Consider the following 22,114-nt stretch of genomic DNA (forward strand, 5'->3'; position numbering starts at 1 on the left):
CGACTGTAGCGGCGGTTGTTGCAGTTGTAGCGATTTTAGTGGTGATACCGATTGTGGTGGTTCTTTGAGAATAAGCGTCTTTCCTCCATTAGTGGACCTTGGGGACCTCTTTAAAGGTTTCTCTTCCCCCTCAGTACTCTTTCCCATCTCATCCTCCAGCTCCTCCTGGAACACCTTGGCCTCGAAGCTCTCACACACGGTGCCCTTCCTCCCAGAGCTGGTGAAGAACAGCCTTCTCTCCGACGCCGTCTTCCCTCGAGGGCCTACAGGGGCGCCGAACAGCCTCAGCTCCTCAGGGGCCCGCATCGGAGCCTCAATGGACGTGTACCCACTGTCCATCTGCAGGAGCTTCCGGCTGCCCGCCTCCCCTTCACCTCCTCCTCCTACCCCGGTTCCCCCTTCTCCTCCTCCTCCCCCCTCACTATCTCTCCTCTGGACCCCCCTGTGCCCAATCTTTCTTCCAGTGTCCCTGTATTCTGCCTCCCCCTCTGTCTCCCTCTGTCCTCTGTCTCCCCCCCTCCCTTCCCGTGTCCCCATACTCCCATTCTTCCTCCAGTTCGTCGCCAAGGTCCTGGGAGAGGCAGGCAGCAAAGCCGGACCGGGCTGCAGCGCCTCCTAGTGAACACACGCTGTCGGCGTCGCTGCGTATGGACTCCCTGTCTGTGCTGCTCTGGTCAGAGGAGGCATACTGCTCCAGAGAGGCTCGCAGGCTCCAGATGTCTCTGTACAGAGAGGGCTGGGTCTCAGAGCTCTCCTGTCGACTGATACACACCCCAGACCCAAACCTTGATCGAGGCCCTGGATCTTCCCATAACCCTGGCCCTGCTCCAGCACTTAGCACCCCTTCTAACCCTGATCCAGAATCTGCCTTTATCCTCACCCCTGATGCCCCTAGCCCTGCCTCAACTTCTAATTCTGCCCCTGTTATTGCCCCCACCTCTAACGTTGACTCAAACCTGTCTCCTATCTCGACCTCTCTTTCTGTTCCCAGAACAGCCCCTACCCCTGTCTTGGCTCTTACCCCCATCCCTGCTTCTGTATTTGGAGTGGCCCCCAACCCATCCTTAGTCCTTGCCCTTATCCTTGCCTCAGCTCCTAGCTCTGCCTGGAAACTTTCTCCTCCCTCTTGGGCTTCGTCTGCACACAGACCTTCCATTATCTCTGATCCCATACCCACCCTTTGTTCTGTCCCTAAAATATCTGTCTCTTCCTCTTCATCTTCATCTGACTCTTCTCCTGGCCCAACCCATTCATTGACCTCCTCTCTTGCTTCTGTTCTTGTCACTGCCCCATCTTCTCTCCATAACCCTGTCCCTGTTCCCGTCGCTTCCTCCCCAGGCTCTTGCCCTCTCTCTTTGGTCTCAGGGGGCTCTGGTGGAGGGTGAGTTGCGTTTCTCTCTGTCCTGCTGCTGCTGGCAGTCTCTACCACCGCCTCCACCTCTAACCTGCAGAGAGACAGAGACAGAGAGAGAGACAGAGACAGAGACAGAGAGAGAGAGAGACAGAGCGAGAGACAGAGAGAGAGACAGAGAGAGACAGAGACAGAGACACAGACAGAGAAACAGAGACACATCAGGTAGATTCACCATCAAACAACACCCACATGTTTTATTTATCACCTGCCTGTCTCTTATCTTTCTTAACACACTGCACTTATCAAAAGTAGTTCAGTTACAGAATTGATCCTATGATGTATTCAGATTCAATGGGTACCCCTATAACCGATATGAGTATAATACTGTTTGTTAGAAGTAAGCGTCTGTGAATGGTACCTGCTGAGACAGGGTGAGGGTGGGCAGGTGGGGGACGATAGCGACCCTGCAGAGAGACGCTGGAGGCCGCTGCTCTGGCTGTGTGCGGGGGGGAGGGGCTGGATGATGTCACGGCGGAGAGGGGGAGAAGGGTGAGGAGGGGGTGAGTCCTCTTCAGTTGGGTCTGTGTTATCACTGGCTGCTCTCTGTCTCTGGAATGGACGTCTCTTAGGAGAGCCTGGGGGAAACACACACACACACACACACACACACACACACACACACACACACACACACACACACACACACACACACACACACACACACACACACACACACACACACACACACACACACACACACACACACACACACAACTGATTCCAAAGCAGTTTAGAACTCAATTCAATCAGTAGCGCAGAAAATCAGCGTTATGGTGCCACTGACATTGTTTCCGCATTCGCGGAGACTGCATTCACGGTAAACGCTGCACACAGTGCATTCGGAAAGTATTCAGAACCCTTGACTTTTTCCACATTTTGTTACGTTACAACCTTATTCTAAAATGTATTAAATAAAACATTTTCCTCATCAATCTACACACAATACCCCATAGTGACAAAGCAAAAACAGGTTTTAAGAAATTCTTTATTTACATAAGTATTCAAACCCTTTGCAATGAGACTCAAAATTGATCTCATGTGCATCCTATTTCCATTGATCATCCTTGAGATATTTCTACAACTTGATTGTAGACAGAGTCCACCTGTGGTAAATTCAATTGATTGGACATGATTTGGAAAGGCACACACCTGTCTATATAAGGTCCCACAGTTGACAGTGCATGTCTGAGCAAAAACCAAGCCATGAGGTCGAAGGAATTGACCGTTGAGCTCCGAGACAGGATTGTGTCGAGGCACGAATCTGAGGAAGGGTACAAAAACATTTTTGCAGCATTGAAGGTCCCCAAGAACACAGTGGGCTCCATCATTTGTAAATGGAAGAAGTTTGGAACCACCAAGATTCTTCCTAGAGCTGTCCACCCGGCCAAACTGAGCAATAGGGGGAGAAGGGCCTTGGTCAGGGAGGTGACCAAGAACCTGATGGTCACTCTGACAGAGCTCCAGAGTTCCTCTGTGGAGATGGGAGAACCTTCCAGAAGGAGAACCATCTCTGCAGCACTCCACCAATCAGGCCTTTATGGTAAACTATTTAATACATTTTAGAATAAGGCTGTAACGTTACAAAATGTGGAAAAAGGCAAGGGGTCTGAATACTTTTTGAATGCACCGTATGTCGGCTCAATTGGAAATTACCTTTACATTTCACATTAGTCCAAAAAGTTTAACTTTTTAGGGACAGATGTTCCGCTAGCGGAACGCCTCACCAATATCCAATGGTAGAGCGTGGCGCCAAATACAAATACCTAAAAAATGCTATAACTTCAATTTCTCAAACATATGACTATTTTACACCATTTTAAAGACAAGACTCTCGTTAATCTAACCACATTGTCCGATTTCAAAAAGGCTTTACAGCGAAAGCAAAACATTAGATTATGTCAGGAGAGTACCCTGCCAAAAATAATCACAGCCATTTTCAAAGCAAGCATATATGTCACAAAAACCAGAACCACAGCTAAATGCAGCACTAACCTTTGATGATCTTCATCAGATGACACTCCTGGGACATTATGTTATACAATACATGCATGTTTTGTTCAATCAAGTTCATATTTATATCAAAAACCAGCTTTTTACATTAGCATGTGATGTTCAGAACTAGCATACCCACCGCAAACTTCCGGTGAATTTACTAAATTACTCATGATAAACGTTCACAAAAAACATAACAATTATTTTAAGAATTATAGATACAGACCTCCTTTATGCAATCGCGGTGTCAGATTTTAAAATAGCTTTTCGGCGAAAGCACATTTTGCAGTATTCTGAGTAGATAGCTCGGCCATCACAGGCTAGCTAATTTGACACCCACCAAGTTTGGTGCTCACTAAACTCAGAATTACTATTAGAAAAATTGGATTACCTTTGCTGTTCTTCATCAGAATGCACTCCCAGGACTTCTACTTCAACAACAAATGTTGTTTTGGTTCCAAATAATCCATAGTTATAGTCAAATAGCTCCGTTTTGTTCGTGCGTTCAGGTCACTATCCGAAGTTACCGTACTTCGAAGCATGTCAAACGCTGTTTAAAATCAATGTTTATGCTATTTTTCTCGTAAAATAGCGATACTATTCCAACCGGGCGACATTGTATTCATTCAAAGGCTGAAAGAAAAAGAAAAGAATTCACATGAACGCGCATCTCCAGTGTCACTGTTCACTGCCTGACCACTCAGGCAGTGAACAGGAGAGACGTCATTCAACTTTCTGGCGCCTTCTGAGAGCCAATGGACGCCTTAGAAAATGTCACGTTACAGCAGAGATGTTGTATTTTCGATAGAGATGCTACAGAAGGACAACAAATTGTCAGACAGGGCACTTCCTGTATGGAATCTTCTCAGGTTTTGGCCTGCCATATGAGTTCTGTTATACTCACAGACACCATTCAAACAGTTTTAGAAACTTTAGAGTGTTTTCTATCCAAATCTACTAATTATATGCATATTCTAGTTTCTGGGCAGGAGTAGTAACCAGATTAAATCGGGTATGTTTTTTATCCGGCCGTGAAAATACTGCCCCCTATCCCAAATAGGTTAACTTAATAAAACCAGACGCATGCCTCTAGCCTAGCTACATGACCTCTCACCTTTCGCGTCTAGACTGGCGGCACGATGGCTGCTGTCAAACTTCCACTTCCTGAAGTAAGGCCCGGCCCCCTCCAAGCTGGCATGCCGTCTCAGTTTGCAGAAGAAGTGCAGAACGGAACCCCGGTGGACGGGGGCCGGAGACGTTCCCCTCACTCCTCTCGTCCCTGTAATCTCCCTCTCTCCTTCTGTCCTAACCCATGGTCCATCCCCTACGGCCTCCGTCTGTCAAAGCAGAGTATAAGTAGAGATCGGTAGATAACGTAAATATAGAGATAATGGTCATATAGAGATAATGTACATATAGAGAGGGTCAAGGAAAGGGTTTTAAGGACAACCAAGTGGGGGCTCGAACCCCTGTCACCAAGGGGCATGCGGGGTTCCGAAATAGAGTGATAGCTCTTCATCAGAGTCTGTAGTGGTGTGTGTATAAAGTCATGTATAATACTCACGGTTCTGGAGCGGGGGGTTGGGGGGCACAGGATTGGTGGACTGTGGTTGAGTCTGGAGTCCAGTAGGATGTAGTGGTGGATGTCTCCAGGGAGGGCACTACCAGAGCTCTGGCCCAACCAGGCGGGCCCAGCCCTCTCAGAAGACTACACAACACACGAGGTTCAGTTAGGATGATCAGGGAAAAGCAATCGCAAGGTTGTATAGTAGGTTGAGTACAGAGGATCCTGGTGGGAGGAGCTATCGGAGGATGGGCTCATTGTCATGGTTGGAATGGAATCAATGGAACAGAGTCAAACACATTAAACATATGGACTCCGTTCTATCGATTCCCTTCTAGCCATTACAATGAGTCTTCCTATAGATCCTCCAACCATCCTACCAACCACCTCTGGTTGAGTAGTTGAGTCAGCTAGATATTTATCTATCTTCCCAGACACCTGAAGTTCTAATGCCCCTAACCAATAAATGCTATGTTTTTTTTGCCATGGAAAAGTAATCATGCTAAATGTAAAATGTGGATGTTTACCTGGTAGAGGGGGTACAGTGGGAGTTTGGGAGTGGGTGGTTCGTTGACGTTGAGGCTGCTGCTCTCTGTAGACTCACACTCCATGATGGTGAGGATCTTCAGGGTAGAGGGAGGGGGGGCCAGGGGGAGGTGGGTCAGACGGGCCTTCTTCAGGTGATGGAAGTCCCCTTCTGTGAGGGTGTATCTGAGTAGGAAGGAAATGGTATCTACATTTAATTCAGTCCCAAGTTTCCATTGAGATAAAGAGATTGTTTTTCAAGGAAGACCTTGCTTCAAAAGACTTAACATTGTATGGAGACGACTCTCCACTTCCACCACCAATCTGTACTTGTGTTGCAACATCAACCTGAGTGATAGACGGCAGCCATTTTGTAAATAACATTGTCCTGTACCTGCGTCCTTTGTCCTGAGTCTTGCTCTCCTTTTCGTAAAGAGCTGACTCATTGAAGGAGACACGGCGGCCAGTAGAGCAGGTGGACATGAACCTGTCTGTATCTTCATCATGGCAGCTAGACGGTGAGAGAGCATCTGACTCATCTAGCCTTATAGTGATGTCTGGAGAGAGGAGAGGAGAACATTTAAGGAGAAGGTGTCAGTTTCTATGGTTTTAATAAAAACATTGTGTCTAAACGGAAGTAGAATGTACATCCTCCTTACCTTGTGTGGGCTGTGAATCCTCCACATAGGTGGTATTAGTCTTCTCTGGATCATCACTGGCCCTGCATACAGAGGACAGAAAGAGGGAGAAAAGAGGGAGAAAGGGAGTGTTATTGGTACTGTCTCTTTGCCCTTTGCGGTCAAAAATAGAACTGTCTCCAGGCATCAAAGATTTAATGCTCATTTTGATTTCACTCTGAGCAGTAATCCATTTCTATCCTAATCACTTGAACACTGTGTCTCCTAATCTCTTTGTGCAGACGTGCCACAGTTTTGTTAATACATAATACGCTTTGGGTTAATCAGAGTTAGAGCCAGTGACATGACCTATAATGCTGTAGGTGTGGTTACTGTAGAGGTGAGAAGTGTGTGGTACCTGGAGTAGCGGCGGCTGCCCACAGAGCAACGGTGACAGAACAGCAACAGCACGGAGAGAAGGATCAGTGAACCTCCAGCGAACACACACAGCAGGACCAGCAGGATCACATAGTCCTCCACCCGTCCTGCCGACACTGGCACCTCCTGTATAGAGGGAAGGACCATAAGGGTCAGAGGCCTAGTACCATTTCCACTCTTCGTACCTTACCCTAGACACTACCCCTTTCAACCAATGGGAGTCGGTAAAAGTTTCCCAAATAGATCTTTGGTTAAGGGAACTTCTATCTGGAGAAACTGGGTGTGACTCTTCAGGTTTAATTTAGCCTAGCAGCTTACCCCCGTGGCTAACACTTTCAGTGTACACAGATCTGAAATGACTGGATAGGTGACAAAAATATGATAGAAAATCTATTGTATTTCAAACTTTGTATCCCATTAAAGGGTTTTGCCTTGCATTACTGTTGTGCGTCATAATGTATTGTATTGTCAATCAATGATTGAATAGATAGCCTGCAGTACAGTAATCTTTTGAAATGCATTATGTTTTCACACCATGTTTGTGTGAATGCGTGTGAATCTACTGTGCCAAGCCAACATCTCAGCTACATGACTAGTGCTGCTGGGAAAAATATCATTTTCCTTTTGAAGTCAAAGAAATATTTTTGTCCCATTACTGTGTCAGCTCTGCAGTGTAATGTTTAGTAAGGAGTTGCGTTGATACAGAAAGATGTAAGCCACACATGCACACATACAGTAATGTTGCGCAACTGCTCTTCTCTGTACTTTGTGATTAACGTGCTCTGTCTTCCCTAAGTGATCCTCAGGATTAGAATCGAAACGTCAATGAGACCTTTAATTCAATTTCCCTGCTCATCTGACTGAGGGGAAAATGAGGACTCTGCACGCTAAAAATGGAAATGGGTGGCGAAAAGGAGGGAAGATGTAGAGGAGAGGGGGAGAGAGGGGGAAAGGAGGAGAGGAGGAGAGAGGGGAGAGACGGGGGAGAGGAGGAGAGAGGGGAGAGACGGGGGAGAGGAGGAGAGAGGAGAGAGGGTGAGACAAGGAGAGGAGGAGAGAGAGAGAGAAGAGGAGAGAGGAGGGGCGACAGGGCGGCATCATCAGGAGGAGACAGTCAGACCGTGGTAAGCAGTGAGAAGCAGACTTTCTGCTGATGTTCTATTATGGACTGATTCTGATAATGGAGGGCCATTAAAAGCCAATGACGAAGCAGTTCTATATTGAATTTCATTTAACACACCCCTCTACTCTAATTACGCTATGATTAAAACAGAGAGGACAGTAAGGGATTGGCTGTGATATCAAATGTGCTCTGTCATGCTAAGATTGGTGATTGAGTGAAAGACAGAACACTCCATACTATGGATGGGGAAGCCCTCTAGATCACAAGAGTCTACAGTGATTCATAACCTTGACTGAGGGAACAACAAGGTCAACCTAGAAATTCCACACAGTATTACTGTTCCACACAGTATTACTGTATACTGAGTTAATAACTAATGCACCCCTGAGAGGGAGGGGTGGGATAGAGAGAGAGCGAGATGGAGAGAGTGAGACGGAAGAGTGAGAGACAGACAGAGACGAAAGAATGTAGAGATAGGGGAAGGATCTGTGTCTGCAACTCTACATTTCCCTCAGAGGAGTTTGGAACCCTCAGAATGAGCTTCTGGGGAAAGTTCCAGAACACCACCCATCAATCAAACATTGTCAACCTGTTAACTCCAATCACACACACAATCCAGCAACTGAGCGGATATTTTCTACGAGGAATGACTGGGAGGGAGAGGGAGCCATGGTTTCCAATTGAATGCCCTTCTGAGAATGAAAACAGCTGGCGTCACATTAGCTGCTAGCATAACCAGGCCTCGGATCAAAGCATCGCTAGATTCGCTAATGAAACAAAAATAATTGTGTGCCTATTGTTTGACCTTGGAAAGTGTATTAGTGAATAACCTATCACACAGGGTTCATCCATTAGTATATAGGTTCAGCAGGAGGGGGACTCATGTAAAGACTGTGTGTAGGTCTAGACAGTGAGGTGGGGATGGAGTACAGTGTGTTACGGCGTAGTAACAGGGAAAGGGGAGTACCTAGTCAGTTGTACAACTGAAATGTGTCTTCTGCATTTGACCCAACCACTCCGAATCAAAGAGGTGCGTGGGGCTACCTTAAATCGACATCATCACACACACCTTCTCCACTGCCAGAGTGACTAGTGTAATAATGCAATCTGCTGTTTTTACAAACTCAGCTCAACAGTAAGAACAACACAATCAATCAGTGGGAGCAGCTAAATCCCTGGCCGGCTACCTGCAGACCATATTACTAACCCACTGAATCCCTGGCCGGCTACCTGCAGACCATATTACTAACCCACTGAAACCCTGTCCGGCTACCTGCAGACCATATTACTAACCCACTGAATCCCTGGCCGGCTACCTGCAGACCATATTACAAACCCACTGAAACCTTGGCTGGCTACCTGCAGACCATATTACTAGCCCACTGAAACCCTGGCCGGCTACCTGCAGACCATATTACTAACCCACTGAATCCCTGGCCGGCTACCTGCAGACCATATTACTAACCCACTGAAACCTTGGCCGGCTACCTGCAGACCATATTACTAGCCCACTGAAACCCTGGCCGGCTACCTGCTGTCATGACGTTGCCCTCTGGGTTTTCTATGCACCATCCCCCGACCTCTATACTTCTGACACAAGGCTGTGTGAAGGCGGTCGTAAAATTTCAAAGGAGAATGTCCTGCCTCATGGCCCCAGTATAAAGAGACAGAGTGTTTTCATGGAGAGAACAAAGGATTCTTCCACCTCACAGAATTGGAGAACCGAATGACATTTATGTTCTGGAGAAGGTATAAAAGATCGGTGAAGAATCCAGCTACGAACTGGTCCGCTTGGTACAATTTTGTGAGGCTCATTAGAGACAATATGGCCATATTACCATACTAAGGTTTATATACTAGCCTCAGCGATGAGACTTACATCTAATGGTTGTATAAAATGATTTAATAAGATTAAAGCTATTTGGAATATGTTGAGATGCTACAGTATGTACTGATGTTAATGTGAGAGAATTGTATTTCTGTACAAATCTTAACTCAGTCATCGGCACGCCCCCAGGGACACAGACAGGACAAGGCGTCATGTGACAGATTTTCTATGTTCAGTATAAAACCCCCACCCAGAATGTCTTTCTTCAGACCAGCTTACCTCAGAAGAGAGAGCCAAGGTTTGACCATGCATCCCTCTACTGAACTTTAACCATACCACGTGGTTAAACTTTTGGACTATCGATACCGACAGAATAATAACAAGTCTTTGATATTAGTTACTAGTCTGCAACTAGAAATTCGGTATCATTGAATACGAAGACCGACGAAACATCCATTCTATAACGACATTAATGAATGTCGCTTTGAAAGAACCATTCTAACCAAGAGAGAGAGAGAGAGGGAACTCTCCAACAGAACGACCTATCCAACAAGGATCCCGATGACACACTGAGCGTAAATATATATTGATTGCAATTGTTCCCGAATGAGTGAGCGTTCATGTGCAAAGGATTAGCATATCAATTGTTAATATTTATCAACTCTGTTGTGCCTTCTCCGCTGCCCCCAACCCCCTTGTTTGTTTAACAAGCCGCCATGCCGGTTTAGCCCACTAGGGCACATTACTCTACCATTTCTTTGTAACAATAACTACTGTTTGTATGCTTTCTGTGAATTACTTAGTTTAGTAAATAAATTATTTTAAGACAATTGATGTATGGATGACTTAGTGAAGACTGGGTTTGTGCAGATAACAACAATTTACAACATTTGGAATGAGACTGACGAGGTAAAGAATACACCATTTAAACCAGAAGATAAATCGGTCACATACTATAATATAATATAATATAATATATAATGTTATAATATAGGAAAGTTATATTAGGAAAAGTATAACCTAGTTAATTACAGTTACACGATTAATCAGTTAATCGCGTAATAATAATTACAGAGAGATATTTGATAAAAATAAGTCTTCGGTTTTAATGGTGCCCCAAAGACACGACACTGCAGACCATATTACTAACCCACTGAAACCCTGGCCGGCTACCTGCAGACCATATTACTAACCCACTGAAACCCTGGCCGGCTACCTGCAGACCATATTACTAACCCACTGAAACCCTGGCCGGCTACCTGCAGACCATATTACTAACCCACTGAAACCCTGGCCGGCTACCTGCAGACCATATTACTAACCCACTGAAACCCTGGCCGGCTACCTGCAGACCATATTACTAACCCACTGAAACCCTGGCCGGCTACCTGCAGACCATATTACTAACAAACTGAAACCCTGGCCGGTTACCTGCAGACCATATTACTAACCGAATGAACCCTGGCCGGCTACCTGCAGACCATATTACTAACCCACTGAAACCCTGGCCGGCTACCTGCAGACCATATTACTAACCCACTGAAACCCTGGCCGGCTACCTGCAGACCATATTACTAACCCACTGAAACCCTGGCCGGCTACCTGCAGACCATATTACTAACCCACTGAAACCCTGGCCGGCTACCTGCAGACCATATTACTAACCCACTGAAACCCTGGCCGGCTACCTGCAGACCATATTACTAACCCACTGAAACCCTGGCCGGCTACCTGCAGACCATATTACTAACAAACTGAAACCCTGGCCGGTTACCTGCAGACCATATTACTAACCCAATGAACCCTGGCCGGCTACCTGCAGACCATATTACTAACCCACTGAAACCCTGGCCGGCTACCTGCAGACCATATTACTAACACACTGAAACCCTGGCCGGTTACCTGCAGACCATATTACTAACCCACTGAAACCCTGGCCGGTTACCTGCAGACCATATTACTAACCCAATGAACCCTGGCCGGCTACCTGCAGACCATATTACTAACCCACTGAAACCCACTGGGCTAATCTGACATGACAGGCTGCAGCCAGCCACTGAACCCAATGTCTGCTTCTGGGTTACGGGCACAAAGACTGGGGGCTCAATGGAGAGAAAAAACAGGATGGATGGAGAGAGAGGATGGAGGGAAGAGACTGAATGGAGATTGTGGGGAGATAAAGAGAGAGGGAGAAGTGTGAGAAAAGAGGTAGGAGAAAGGATGAAGATAGCATGGAGAGAGATGGATGAAGAGAAGTTGGAGAGATGATAGATAAAGTAGGAGAGCACAAGATGGATGGAGAGAGGATAGGAGGTAGAGACGTGCAGTACTTACGGTGGAGTTCTCCGTCAGGCTTGTCAGTACAGGCGAGTCATTGCTCATGGTCCAGGTCAGAGAGAGTGAACCCTGAGGACGACAGACAGAAAAGGGGAGAGGAGAAGAGAGGGTAGGGGAGAGGAGAAGAGAGGGTAGGGGAGAGGAGAAGAGAACTTAGATACTCATAAACTATCCAGTCTAGTTCTTTCTTGCGTGCAGGCTGCACTGATACTGTCTGGAGCCTGATTTAACATGTGCTCCACTTATCTAAAGGACTTACAGTAAGTGCATTCATCTTAACATAGCTAGGTGAGAAAACCACATAGTTGTAGTAAGCACATCTTTCCTCAGTACAGAAGTTATCAGCAAAGTCAGGGCTAATAGGAATAGACAAGTGCAAGTATTTTTTTTATGGGGTGGGAGTAAGAATGAGATGTCTTATTTAAGATACTCTTTGAAGAGGTAGGGTTTCAGATGTTTTCAGAAGATGGGCATGGACTCCTCTGTCCTAGCTTCAGGGGGAAGCTCATTCCACCATTGGAGTGCCAGGACAGATATAAGCTTTGTCTGGGCTGAGTGTGAGCTGAACCTCCATAGGGGTGGGATGGCCAAGAGACCAGAGGTGGCAGAATGGAGTGCTCGGGTTGGGGTGTGGGATTTGAGCACAGTCTGAAGGTAGGCAGGGGCAGTTCCCCTTGCTGCTCTGTAGGTCTTACATGTTCACGATAATCTCCTAGAACAACAAAGTAAAGGGAAATACCTAGTCAGTTGTACAACTGAATGCCTTCAACTGAAATGTGTCTTCCACATTTAACCCAACTCCTCTGAATCAGAGAGTTCCAGGGGCTGCCTTAAATCGACATCCACAGCACCCAGGGAATTGCCTTGCTCAGGGGCAGAACAACAGGTTTGTACCCTGTCAGCTCGGGGATTCGATCCAGCAACCTTTCCGGTTACTGGCCCAATGCTCTAACCGCTAGGCTACCTGCCCCCCAAAGTACTAGTGTGTATTACATTTAAGTGGAATGCATTAGCAGTGAGACAGCACTGACCTCATATACAGTATACATTGTGTACCGTGTGTGCATGCGGGTGTGTGGGTGCGTGCGATGGCTAATCCCACGAATCTCATGTTCTTCTGATTGTATTACAATACAATAATCTGCTCTATACGCTACTCTCATCAGAGACTACCACATAATCTCTTTGGCATGAATGTGTGTGTGCAAAACTCTGATTCATGCTCAGAAAAACTTTGTCACATCCCCACACCATATGGGCACCTCATTTTACGCAAAACCTCATCCAACCTGCTCAGTCCTTTGGTAGAGCGAGGATCTTTCTACAACCACCAGCCCAGTTCAAATGTTTCAAACAGCAAAGTCATAAACCCAATTACTTGTAAATTGACGGGACATACAGTACCAGTCAAAAGTTTAGACACCTATTTATTCAAGGGTTTTTCTTTATTTGTACTATTTTCTACATTGTAGAATAATAGTGAAGACATCAAAACTATGAAATAACACATATGGAATCATGTAGTAACCAAAAGAGTGTTAAACAAATCAAAATAGATTCTTCAAAGTAGCCACCCTGCCTTGATGTATTCTGTCAACCAGCTTCACCTGGAATGCTTTTCCAAAAGTCTTGGATTTTTATTCTACAATGTATAAAATAGGAAAAATAAAGAAAAACCCTTAAATGAGTAGGTGTGTCCAAACTTTTGACTGGTACTGTACCAGCTCATGTTACCCTTAGAAACACATAAAACCCTCATTAGCCACATATGTAATGAGTTCCTGTGATGTCTTACACACATTTACCTTTCTTTAACCAAGCAAGTCAGTTAAGAACACTTTCTTATTTACAATGACAGGTGCAGATTTTTACCTTGTCAGCTCAGGGATAACCTTCCGGTTACTGGTCCAACGCTCTAAGCACTAGGCTACCTGCCACCCCATGCTGTCATGCTGTATTCATGGACACAGAATTGTGTGTGTGTGTGTGTGTGTGTGTGTGTGTGTGTGTGTGTGTGTGTGTGTGTGTGTGTGTGTGTGTGTGTGTGTGTGTGTGTGTGTGTGTGTGTGTGTGTGTTAGGGGGTTGTCTCTGCTGACTACTCCTGACCTGGAGGAACTGTGGAGTAGTGCTGAGAAGGTCATCATGAAAGTAAGATGCGCTCCATTGATTCAAACATACATACATACATACATACATACATACATACATACATACATACATACATACATACATACATATTATGAAATATAAATAATCTTGATGATATTATCATGGATTGAAAAGTGAATGGCATTTCTATGTTGACCTCAGGGCAGTGTTAATTTTGTCAACAAAAATAGTGACAAAAATATTAGTCAGACACCTATTTTTCAGTGGCAATTCGCGGCCCATTTATTCATTTAGATTGGTCCTTTGATCAATACTGAACATGAATAAAAGATCTGAAAAAATATCTCTGCCAAAATCGGACATTCAGTGCTGAAATGACAAGCACTATGATGGTTGTCTATTGTGTGGTTTCTGGTGTTTTTTGGTGGTTTCTAGCGCGCATGTGGCATGTTGATTATTTTGGCTCTAGCGTTTGAACGGCTTAAGCTACAAAATATTATGACCCCATTCCTGAAAGCTACGACTCTCAGGAACACATACATGCCTTCTGTTTCCCTCTCTGATGCTCACGAGGACTCGTTAGAAGGGAGGGTGACAAAAAAATTCACCTGATGACTGAGGGAAATGATTTCAAAGCATACTTCCTTCAGACTGGAATTTGGCATTACCTGATTTGACTTAAAAAAAATATATATATATTTCACCTTTATTTAACCAGGTAGGCAAGTTGAGAACAAGTTCTCATTTACAACTGCGGCCTGGCAAAGATAAAGCAAAGCAGTGTGACACAGATAACAACACAGAGTTACACATGGAGTAAACAAACAAGCCAATAACACAATAAACAAGTCAATGATACAGTAGAAAAAAAGAAAGTCTATATACAGTGTGTGCAAAAGGCATGAGGAGGTGGGCAATAAATAGGCCATAGGAGCAAGTAATTACAATTTAGCAGATTAACACTGGAGTTATAAATCAGCATGTGAAGATGTGCATGTAGAGATACTGGTGTGTAAAAAGAGCAGAAAAGTAAATAAAATAAAAACAGTAAGGGGATGAGGTAGGTAGATAGGGTGGGCAATGTACAGATGGACTATGTACAGCTGCAGGGATCGGTTAGCTGCTCAGATAGCTGATGTTTAAAGTTGGTGAGGGAAATAAAAGTCTCTAACTTCAGCGATTTTTGCTATTCATTCCAGTCACTGGCAGCAGAGAACTGGAATGAAAGGCGGCCAAATGAGGTGTTGGCTTTGGGGATGATCAGTGAGATATACCTGCTGGAACGTGTGCTACAGGTGAGTGTTGTTATCGTGACCAGTGAACTGAGATAAGGTGGAGCTTTACCAAGCATAGTCTTATAGATGACCTGGAGCCAGTGGGTCTGGCGACGAATATGTAGCGAGGGCTAGCCGACTAGAGCATACAGGTCGCAGTGGTGGGTGGTATAAGGTGATTTGGTAACAAAACGGATGGTACTGTGATAGACTGCATCCAGTTTGCTGAGTAGAGTATTGGAAGCTATTTTGTAGATGACATCGCCGAAGTCGAGGATCGGTAGGATAGTCAGTTTTACTAGAGTAAGTTTGGCGGTGTGAGTGAAGGAGGCTTTGTTGCGAAATAGAAAGCCGATTCTAGATTTGATTTTGGATTGGAGATGTTTAATATGAGTCTGGAAGAAGAGTTTACAGTCTAGCCAGACACCTAGGTATTTGTAGTGGTCCACATATTCTAGGTCGGAACCGTCCAGGGTGGTGATGCTAATCGGGCGGGCGGGTGCGGGCAGCGAACGGTTGAATAGCATGCATTTGGTTTTACTAGTGTTTAAGAGCAGTTGGAGGCCACGGAAGGAGTGTTGTATGGCATTGAAGCTCGTTTGGAGGTTAGTTGTCCAAGGAAGGGCCAGAAGTATACAGAATGGTGTCGTCTGCGTAGAGGTGGATCAGGGAATCCCCCGCAGCAAGAGCGACATCATTGATATATACAGAGAAAAGAGTCGGCCTGAGAATTGAACCCTGTGGTACCCCCATAGAGACTGCCAGAGGTCCGGACAACATGCCCTCCGATTTGACACACTGAACTCTGTCTGCAAAGTAGTTGGTGAACCAGGCGAGGCAGTCGTTAGAAAAACCAAGGCTATTGAGTCTGCCGATAAGAATACGGTGATTGACAGAGTCGAAAGCCTTGGCCAGGTCGATGAAGACGGCTGCACAGTACTGTCTTTTATCGATGGCGGTTATGATATCATTAGTACCTTGAGCGTGGCTGAGGTGCACCCGTGACCGGCTCGGAAACCGCATTGCACAGCGGAGAAGGTACGGTGGGATTCGAAATGGTCAGTGATCCGTTTATTAACTTGGCTTTCGAAGACTTTGGATAGGCAGGGCAGGATGGAAATAGGTCTGTAACAGTTTGGGTCTAGGGTGTCACCCCCTTTGAAGAGGGTGATGACCGCGGCAGCTTTCCAATCTTTAGGGATCTCGGACGATACGAAAGAGAGGTTGAACAGACTGGTAATAGGGGTTGCAACAATGGCGGCGGATAGTTTTAGAAAGAGAGGGTCCAGATTGTCTTACCCAGCTGATTTGTACGGATCCAGGTTTTGCAGCTCTTTCAGAACATCTGCTATCTGGATTTGGGTGAAGGAGAAGCTGGGGAGGCTTGGGCGAGTAGCTGCAGGGGGGGCGGAGCTGTTGGCCGGGGTTGGAGAAGCCAGGAGGAAGGCATGGCCATCCGTTGAGAAATGCTTATTGAAATTTCGATTATCATGGATTTATCGGTGGTGACCGTGTTACCTAGCCTGGTCTAAATAAGGTCTAAAAATTACAAATAATAGCGGTTCTGTATCACATTGGGTGAGGCAGGTTACCGGAAGGTATAATTGAGTTAAAATGGAAAGAGATTGAAAATCAAAATCAAAATATATATACAAAAAAGGACGAAAAATACAAAAGTACACGAGAGGACGAACAAAACACGTCTGCACTGCTACGCCATCTTGGGAATGATACAGTGAGCTCCAAAAGTTTTGGGACAGTGATTATTTTTGTTGTTGTTTTGGCTCTGTACTCCAGCACTTTAGATTTGAAATTATATAATGATTATGAGGTTAAATTGGCAGACTGTCAGCTTTAATTTGAGGGTATTTTCATCCATATTGGGTGAACCATTCCGAAATTACAACACTTTTTGTACCCGCAAAACACCAGTCTCAACATCGAAGAGGCGACTCCGGGATGCTGGCCTTCAGAGTTGCAAAGAAAAAGCCACATCTCAGATTGGCCAATAAAAAGAAAAGATTAAGATGGGAAAAAGAACACAGACACTGGACAGAGGAACTCTGCCTAGAAGGCCAGCATCCCGGAGTCGCCTCTTCACTGTTGACGTTGAGACTGGTGTTTTGTGGGCACTATTTAATGAAGCTGCCAGTTGAGGACTTGTGAGGCATCTGTTTCTCAAACTAGAAACTCTAATGTACTTGTCCTCTTGCTCAGTTGTGTACCTGGGCCTCCCACTCTTCTTTTTATTCTGGTTAGAGCTAGTTTGCGCTGTTCTGTGAAGGGAGTAGTACACAGTGTTGTACCAGATCTTCAGTTTCTTGGCAATTTCTCACATGGAATATCCTTCATTTCTCAGAACAAGAATAGACTGAAGAGTTTCAGAAGAAAGGTCTTTGTTTCTGGCTCTTTTGAGCCTGTAATTGAACCCACAAATGCTGATGCTCCAGATACTCAACTAGTCTAAAGAAGGACAGTTTTATTGCTTCTTTAAATCAGAACAACCGTTTTCAGCTGTGCTAACATAATTGAAAAAGGGTTTTCTAATGATCAATTAGCCTTTTAAAATGATAAACTTGGATTAGCTAACACAACGTGCCATTGGAACACAGGAGTGACGGTTGCTGATAATGGGCCTCTGTACGCCTATGTAGATATTGGATTAAAAATCAGACGTTTCCAGCTACAATAGACATTTACAACATTAACAATGTCGACACTGTATTTCTGATCAATTTTATGTTATTTTAATGGACAACAAATGTGCTTTTCTTTCAAAAACAAGGGCATTTCTAAGTGACCCCAAACGGTTGAACGGTAGTGTGTATATATATATATATATATATATATATATATATATATAGTTTAACCCAGAGAGAGATATATGCTGTTGGCATGCTACGACACCAACATGCATTTCTTTATGTCAGATGGCTACTGCGTCTACAGATACAGACGTACAGAAGGAGTGTAATTTGTACTTTTTCTACTTCAATATTTGGTATAAAGATAAGCAATATATTGTTAGATTATATGTGTAAATCTAGTGGGCCTAAAACAATCTTCTTCCAACTGTCGGAGTCAGTTGGAGCACCAGGGCACTTTCCCTTCAAATGATAGGCCTGCAGTAGCTGTAGCTTAATAATAGCCACACCATACCAAACCTTCACCAACGTTTCTAAACTTAATTAGGGTAATATCAAAAAGAAGTCAAGACATTGTTTTTGACTACCCTCCCCTGTGCCCCCTCAAAAAACCCACAACCCTCCCCATAGCAAAAAGAGAACTTTGACAACCCTCCACTATTTAGAACCACCCCTCCCCAGTACATTTTGACCTGTCCCTAAAATCTGACTAGTAAATGGACTGGACAAGAGTTTTTGGAGGGTTTGGCAGCAACACAACCTTGATGCAAATAAGGCACACACCATAATCTTCTGTTGGTAGAAGCTCCCGGTAGAAAAATAGGCAACGTTTGGAGCCACTTTACTTATCTTTCGATGGGGCCTGCTACTGTGATGAGCGAGCCACTTCCTCTCCCTCTCCCTCAATGTGCGCTCCGGGAGAGAGAAAAAAGGCTTCTGATTTTATAACATTTCAAAATCCAATCGCTAGAAACACAAACCTTAGAAGCAACTACATTTGTTCTCAGCTTTCTGTGGGTATATGTTTTATTTGTCATCTCTTAATATTGAGCTCATATAGCAACTATGCCTTTAAGATACAAAGCGCGAAATGAAGAATTGCGTATCTGCCGTTGTGAGTGATTTTGTTGTTGTTGTTGATTTTATTAGGATCTCCATTAGCCGACGCCAATAGTGACAGCTAGTCTTACTGGGGACAGACACAACGAAAAAGACATTACCAGACAAAATACTTTACAATTTACACAAATTAAAAACATTAACATGTAGTGTGTGTGTGTGTGTGTGTGTCTATCAGTTACATATACATGTCAGTACATACACACAACAAGTAGGTCACATGTCAGTACATACAACAAGTAGGTCACATGGGGGAGAGGCATTGTGCAGTGAGGTGTTGTTTTGTTCGTTTTTTGAAACAAGGTTTACTGTTCACTTGCACTATATAAGATTGAAGGGAGTTCCATGCAATCATGGCTCTGTATAATACTGTAAGTTTCCTTGAATTTGTTCTGGAATGGGGACTGTGAAAAGGCGGCATGTCTGGTGTGGTAAGTGTGTGTGTCAGTGCTGTGTGCAAGTTGACTATGCAAACAATTTGGAATTTCCAACACATGAATGTTTGTACTAAAAACAAGAAGTGATGCAGTCAGAGCGCATAGGGTAGCAGGCTACAACTGCAACACTTTTTAGGACATTCAATTGACTGTTTACGTGACTACTAGCAGTGAGTATTATGTTGAGTCTTACCGTTCTAGCTAATGTGTTTTGAGTTTTCACTTCCTCATGTGGTGAATTAGACCCAAAATAAATTAGCTTATGACAGTAATGCACATAAAGATGCAGGTAAATTCATCCCTACTGAACAACAAAATTCAGACAATATAAAAATATAAAAACAATATCCTATAGTCAAGCCACAATTCATGACTATAACTGGATTAAGTTGCACTTGCACATAAAAATATATTGCATAAGAGCTTGGACATGCTAGATGAAACACTGGACATGATTTCTTGAATAGCCTACCTTCTCAGTAGCCTGTTACATTTTTTTACATTTTAGTCATTTTAGCAGACGCCCTTATCCAGAGCGACTTACAGTAGTGAATGCATACATTTCATTTCATACATTATTTTTCTGTGCTGGCCCCCCGTGGGAATCGAACCCACAACCCTGGTGTTGCAAACACCATGCTCTACCAACTGAGCTACAGGGAAGGCTACACAGTCTACAGCACTGTGAAGTATTTTAGAAGGTCATTACACATGTTTTCTATTGCATGATAGCGAGGGGAAAACAAATGGTGCGACCAAATCATGGGCTGGTGCCACCAACTGAAAAAGTTAGTGGCACTAGTGCCAACAGGAGGAAATGTTCGTCTGGAGACCCGTCAAGGGGTGTGATTTTTAATCTGCTGCTGAGTAATGTGCCCTTCTGCCCATTTGGCTGTTGGGAAGAGAATCATGAGATAGGATGTTATGCTATGTTTGTGCACATGGAAGTCAGTGATTTATGTTTACTATAGGTTAATGAGGCAATACAAATATGATGTAACTCAAATGTGACTAAAATGAAAGGGCATTTAGTTGACTAAAATGGCCCACTGTTTTCGTCATTTTGACAATAACTAAACTAAATTATTATTCAAATGACAAAAATGTGACTAAGACATAATTATATTTTAATAAAAATGACTAAGACTAGACTAAATCTAAAAAAATGGTGCCAAGATGAACACTTCCTCAGGGCAAAGTGATCTAGTGAGTGCAGCTTTCTCCTCCCTTATCCCCCTCTGGGGGAATCATACCATTGTATGACTATAGATTGTCCCTGAAATAATCAGGGATGTGCCTGTACTTGAGGAAACAGCAGAAGTCTAGTACACTTGCTGTGAGTGAAGCCTGCCACATCAGAGATGAGGGCTGATGTGTCACAGCAGGTGAAAGTTAAATGATGTGATCCAGATCCTTGGACTAAGCCTAATTAAAGGCTTTGTCTAACTTTTTAATTATGACCGAAATAACGTAATGTTCCTCACTATAATATCCATATAATATCATGCTTTCTGGGCATCAGAAATATGGGCACGGAAACAAAAAGAAAGTCAGTGGATATTCTAGCACATTCTTTTCAACATATGAAACATTTGAAATAACGTCACATCATGTCTCGTCATGCATTGAAGTAACCCCCCAGTTTCTTTCCCCTTTGATGATAACCGAAGCGCGCTCTATCCTCGGGTTGGTGCTGAGACAGTGCTCATCTCAGCATCCTTTCTTCGGAGAAACCGCTGATCAAGGAAGTCGTTGCACATTTATGCACCATCTTATTTTTGACACACATCTTACAGTAAACAGCCAAGCGGTGTGAATTATTACCAAAATATAATATCGAATATATTTGACCATCATCGGCAATTATTGTTGCCTTTTATGTAAATAAAGTGCTTATTGTACTGCATAGGCTATGGCAAACTTCACAATCAGACGTGTGCTCTCCTCACATCGCTGTATCATTTTCATCGCAATGGTGTGGCGAGATTTATCAGCAATATGTGTGGTAAATTGTATTCTACAGTATGGATCGCTATTCCTATCCACATCACATCCCCTACTACCCCAACTAGCCTACTAGATATATAGGGCAGTGCTGGAATGACTACATGTAAACTGTATCAGAGTAGGTTACAATCTGTAGTGTGCACTATCCCTCCATTCTACTAGAATATATAATTACATCATAAATCAAAGGCAACAGATGGATTGGCTGTATGGATTAAAGCGAAAGCCCACTATGGAGACACACTCACCTTATTCTGGGTTACTTCATGTGGTCCATTTGACGCTGTCCATCACACGCAAATAGCGTCAGCCTTCTCCGCATAGTTTAATTTGGGCGTTAAATGCCGATCTTAGTTATGAATGAAACCGGACGCGATAAGACACACCCACAGCTCGATCCTGAAAACACCACGTGACGAAGACGGCGAAGATGTGAGATGGAATAGACACTGGTGGTCCGTGCAAGTTTACGCTAGGCGCGTGGGAATAATTTCTTCCATTAATATTTTGCATAATTCATAATAGCCCTCGCACAAAGATGTGAAACAAAGATTTTGATATTATTGTTTTATTGATATCATTGCTCTCACAGATCAGCAAGCACAGTCAGTGAGCTTTGCAGGTGAAATATTTTTGATAGTTACTTTCATTACCTGTCTTGATGACTCATGACACACATATAAC

The 22,114-nt window shown here is 44.1% G+C and overlaps 1 protein-coding gene across 1 annotated transcript; it reads right to left on the bottom strand.

Annotated features, from left to right (window-relative positions):
- Nucleotides 1-358: 358 nt before the first annotated feature.
- On the bottom strand, nucleotides 359-21,814 carry LOC106569547 (voltage-dependent calcium channel beta subunit-associated regulatory protein). Its single transcript, XM_014141007.2, has 10 exons — nucleotides 21,679-21,814; nucleotides 11,836-11,907; nucleotides 6,531-6,676; nucleotides 6,155-6,216; nucleotides 5,890-6,052; nucleotides 5,498-5,681; nucleotides 4,971-5,114; nucleotides 4,521-4,743; nucleotides 1,773-1,989; nucleotides 359-1,445 (listed from the first exon to the last, which is right to left on the bottom strand). The coding sequence occupies exons 2-10, from the start codon at nucleotides 11,881-11,883 to the stop codon at nucleotides 422-424; spliced, it is 2,211 nt and encodes a 736-aa protein (XP_013996482.2). The 5' UTR covers nucleotides 11,884-11,907; nucleotides 21,679-21,814; the 3' UTR covers nucleotides 359-421.
- Nucleotides 21,815-22,114: the final 300 nt, after the last annotated feature.

This window comes from Salmo salar, chromosome ssa14 (genome assembly GCF_905237065.1).
Source record: "Salmo salar chromosome ssa14, Ssal_v3.1, whole genome shotgun sequence".
NCBI classification, from domain to species: domain Eukaryota; kingdom Metazoa; phylum Chordata; class Actinopteri; order Salmoniformes; family Salmonidae; genus Salmo; species Salmo salar.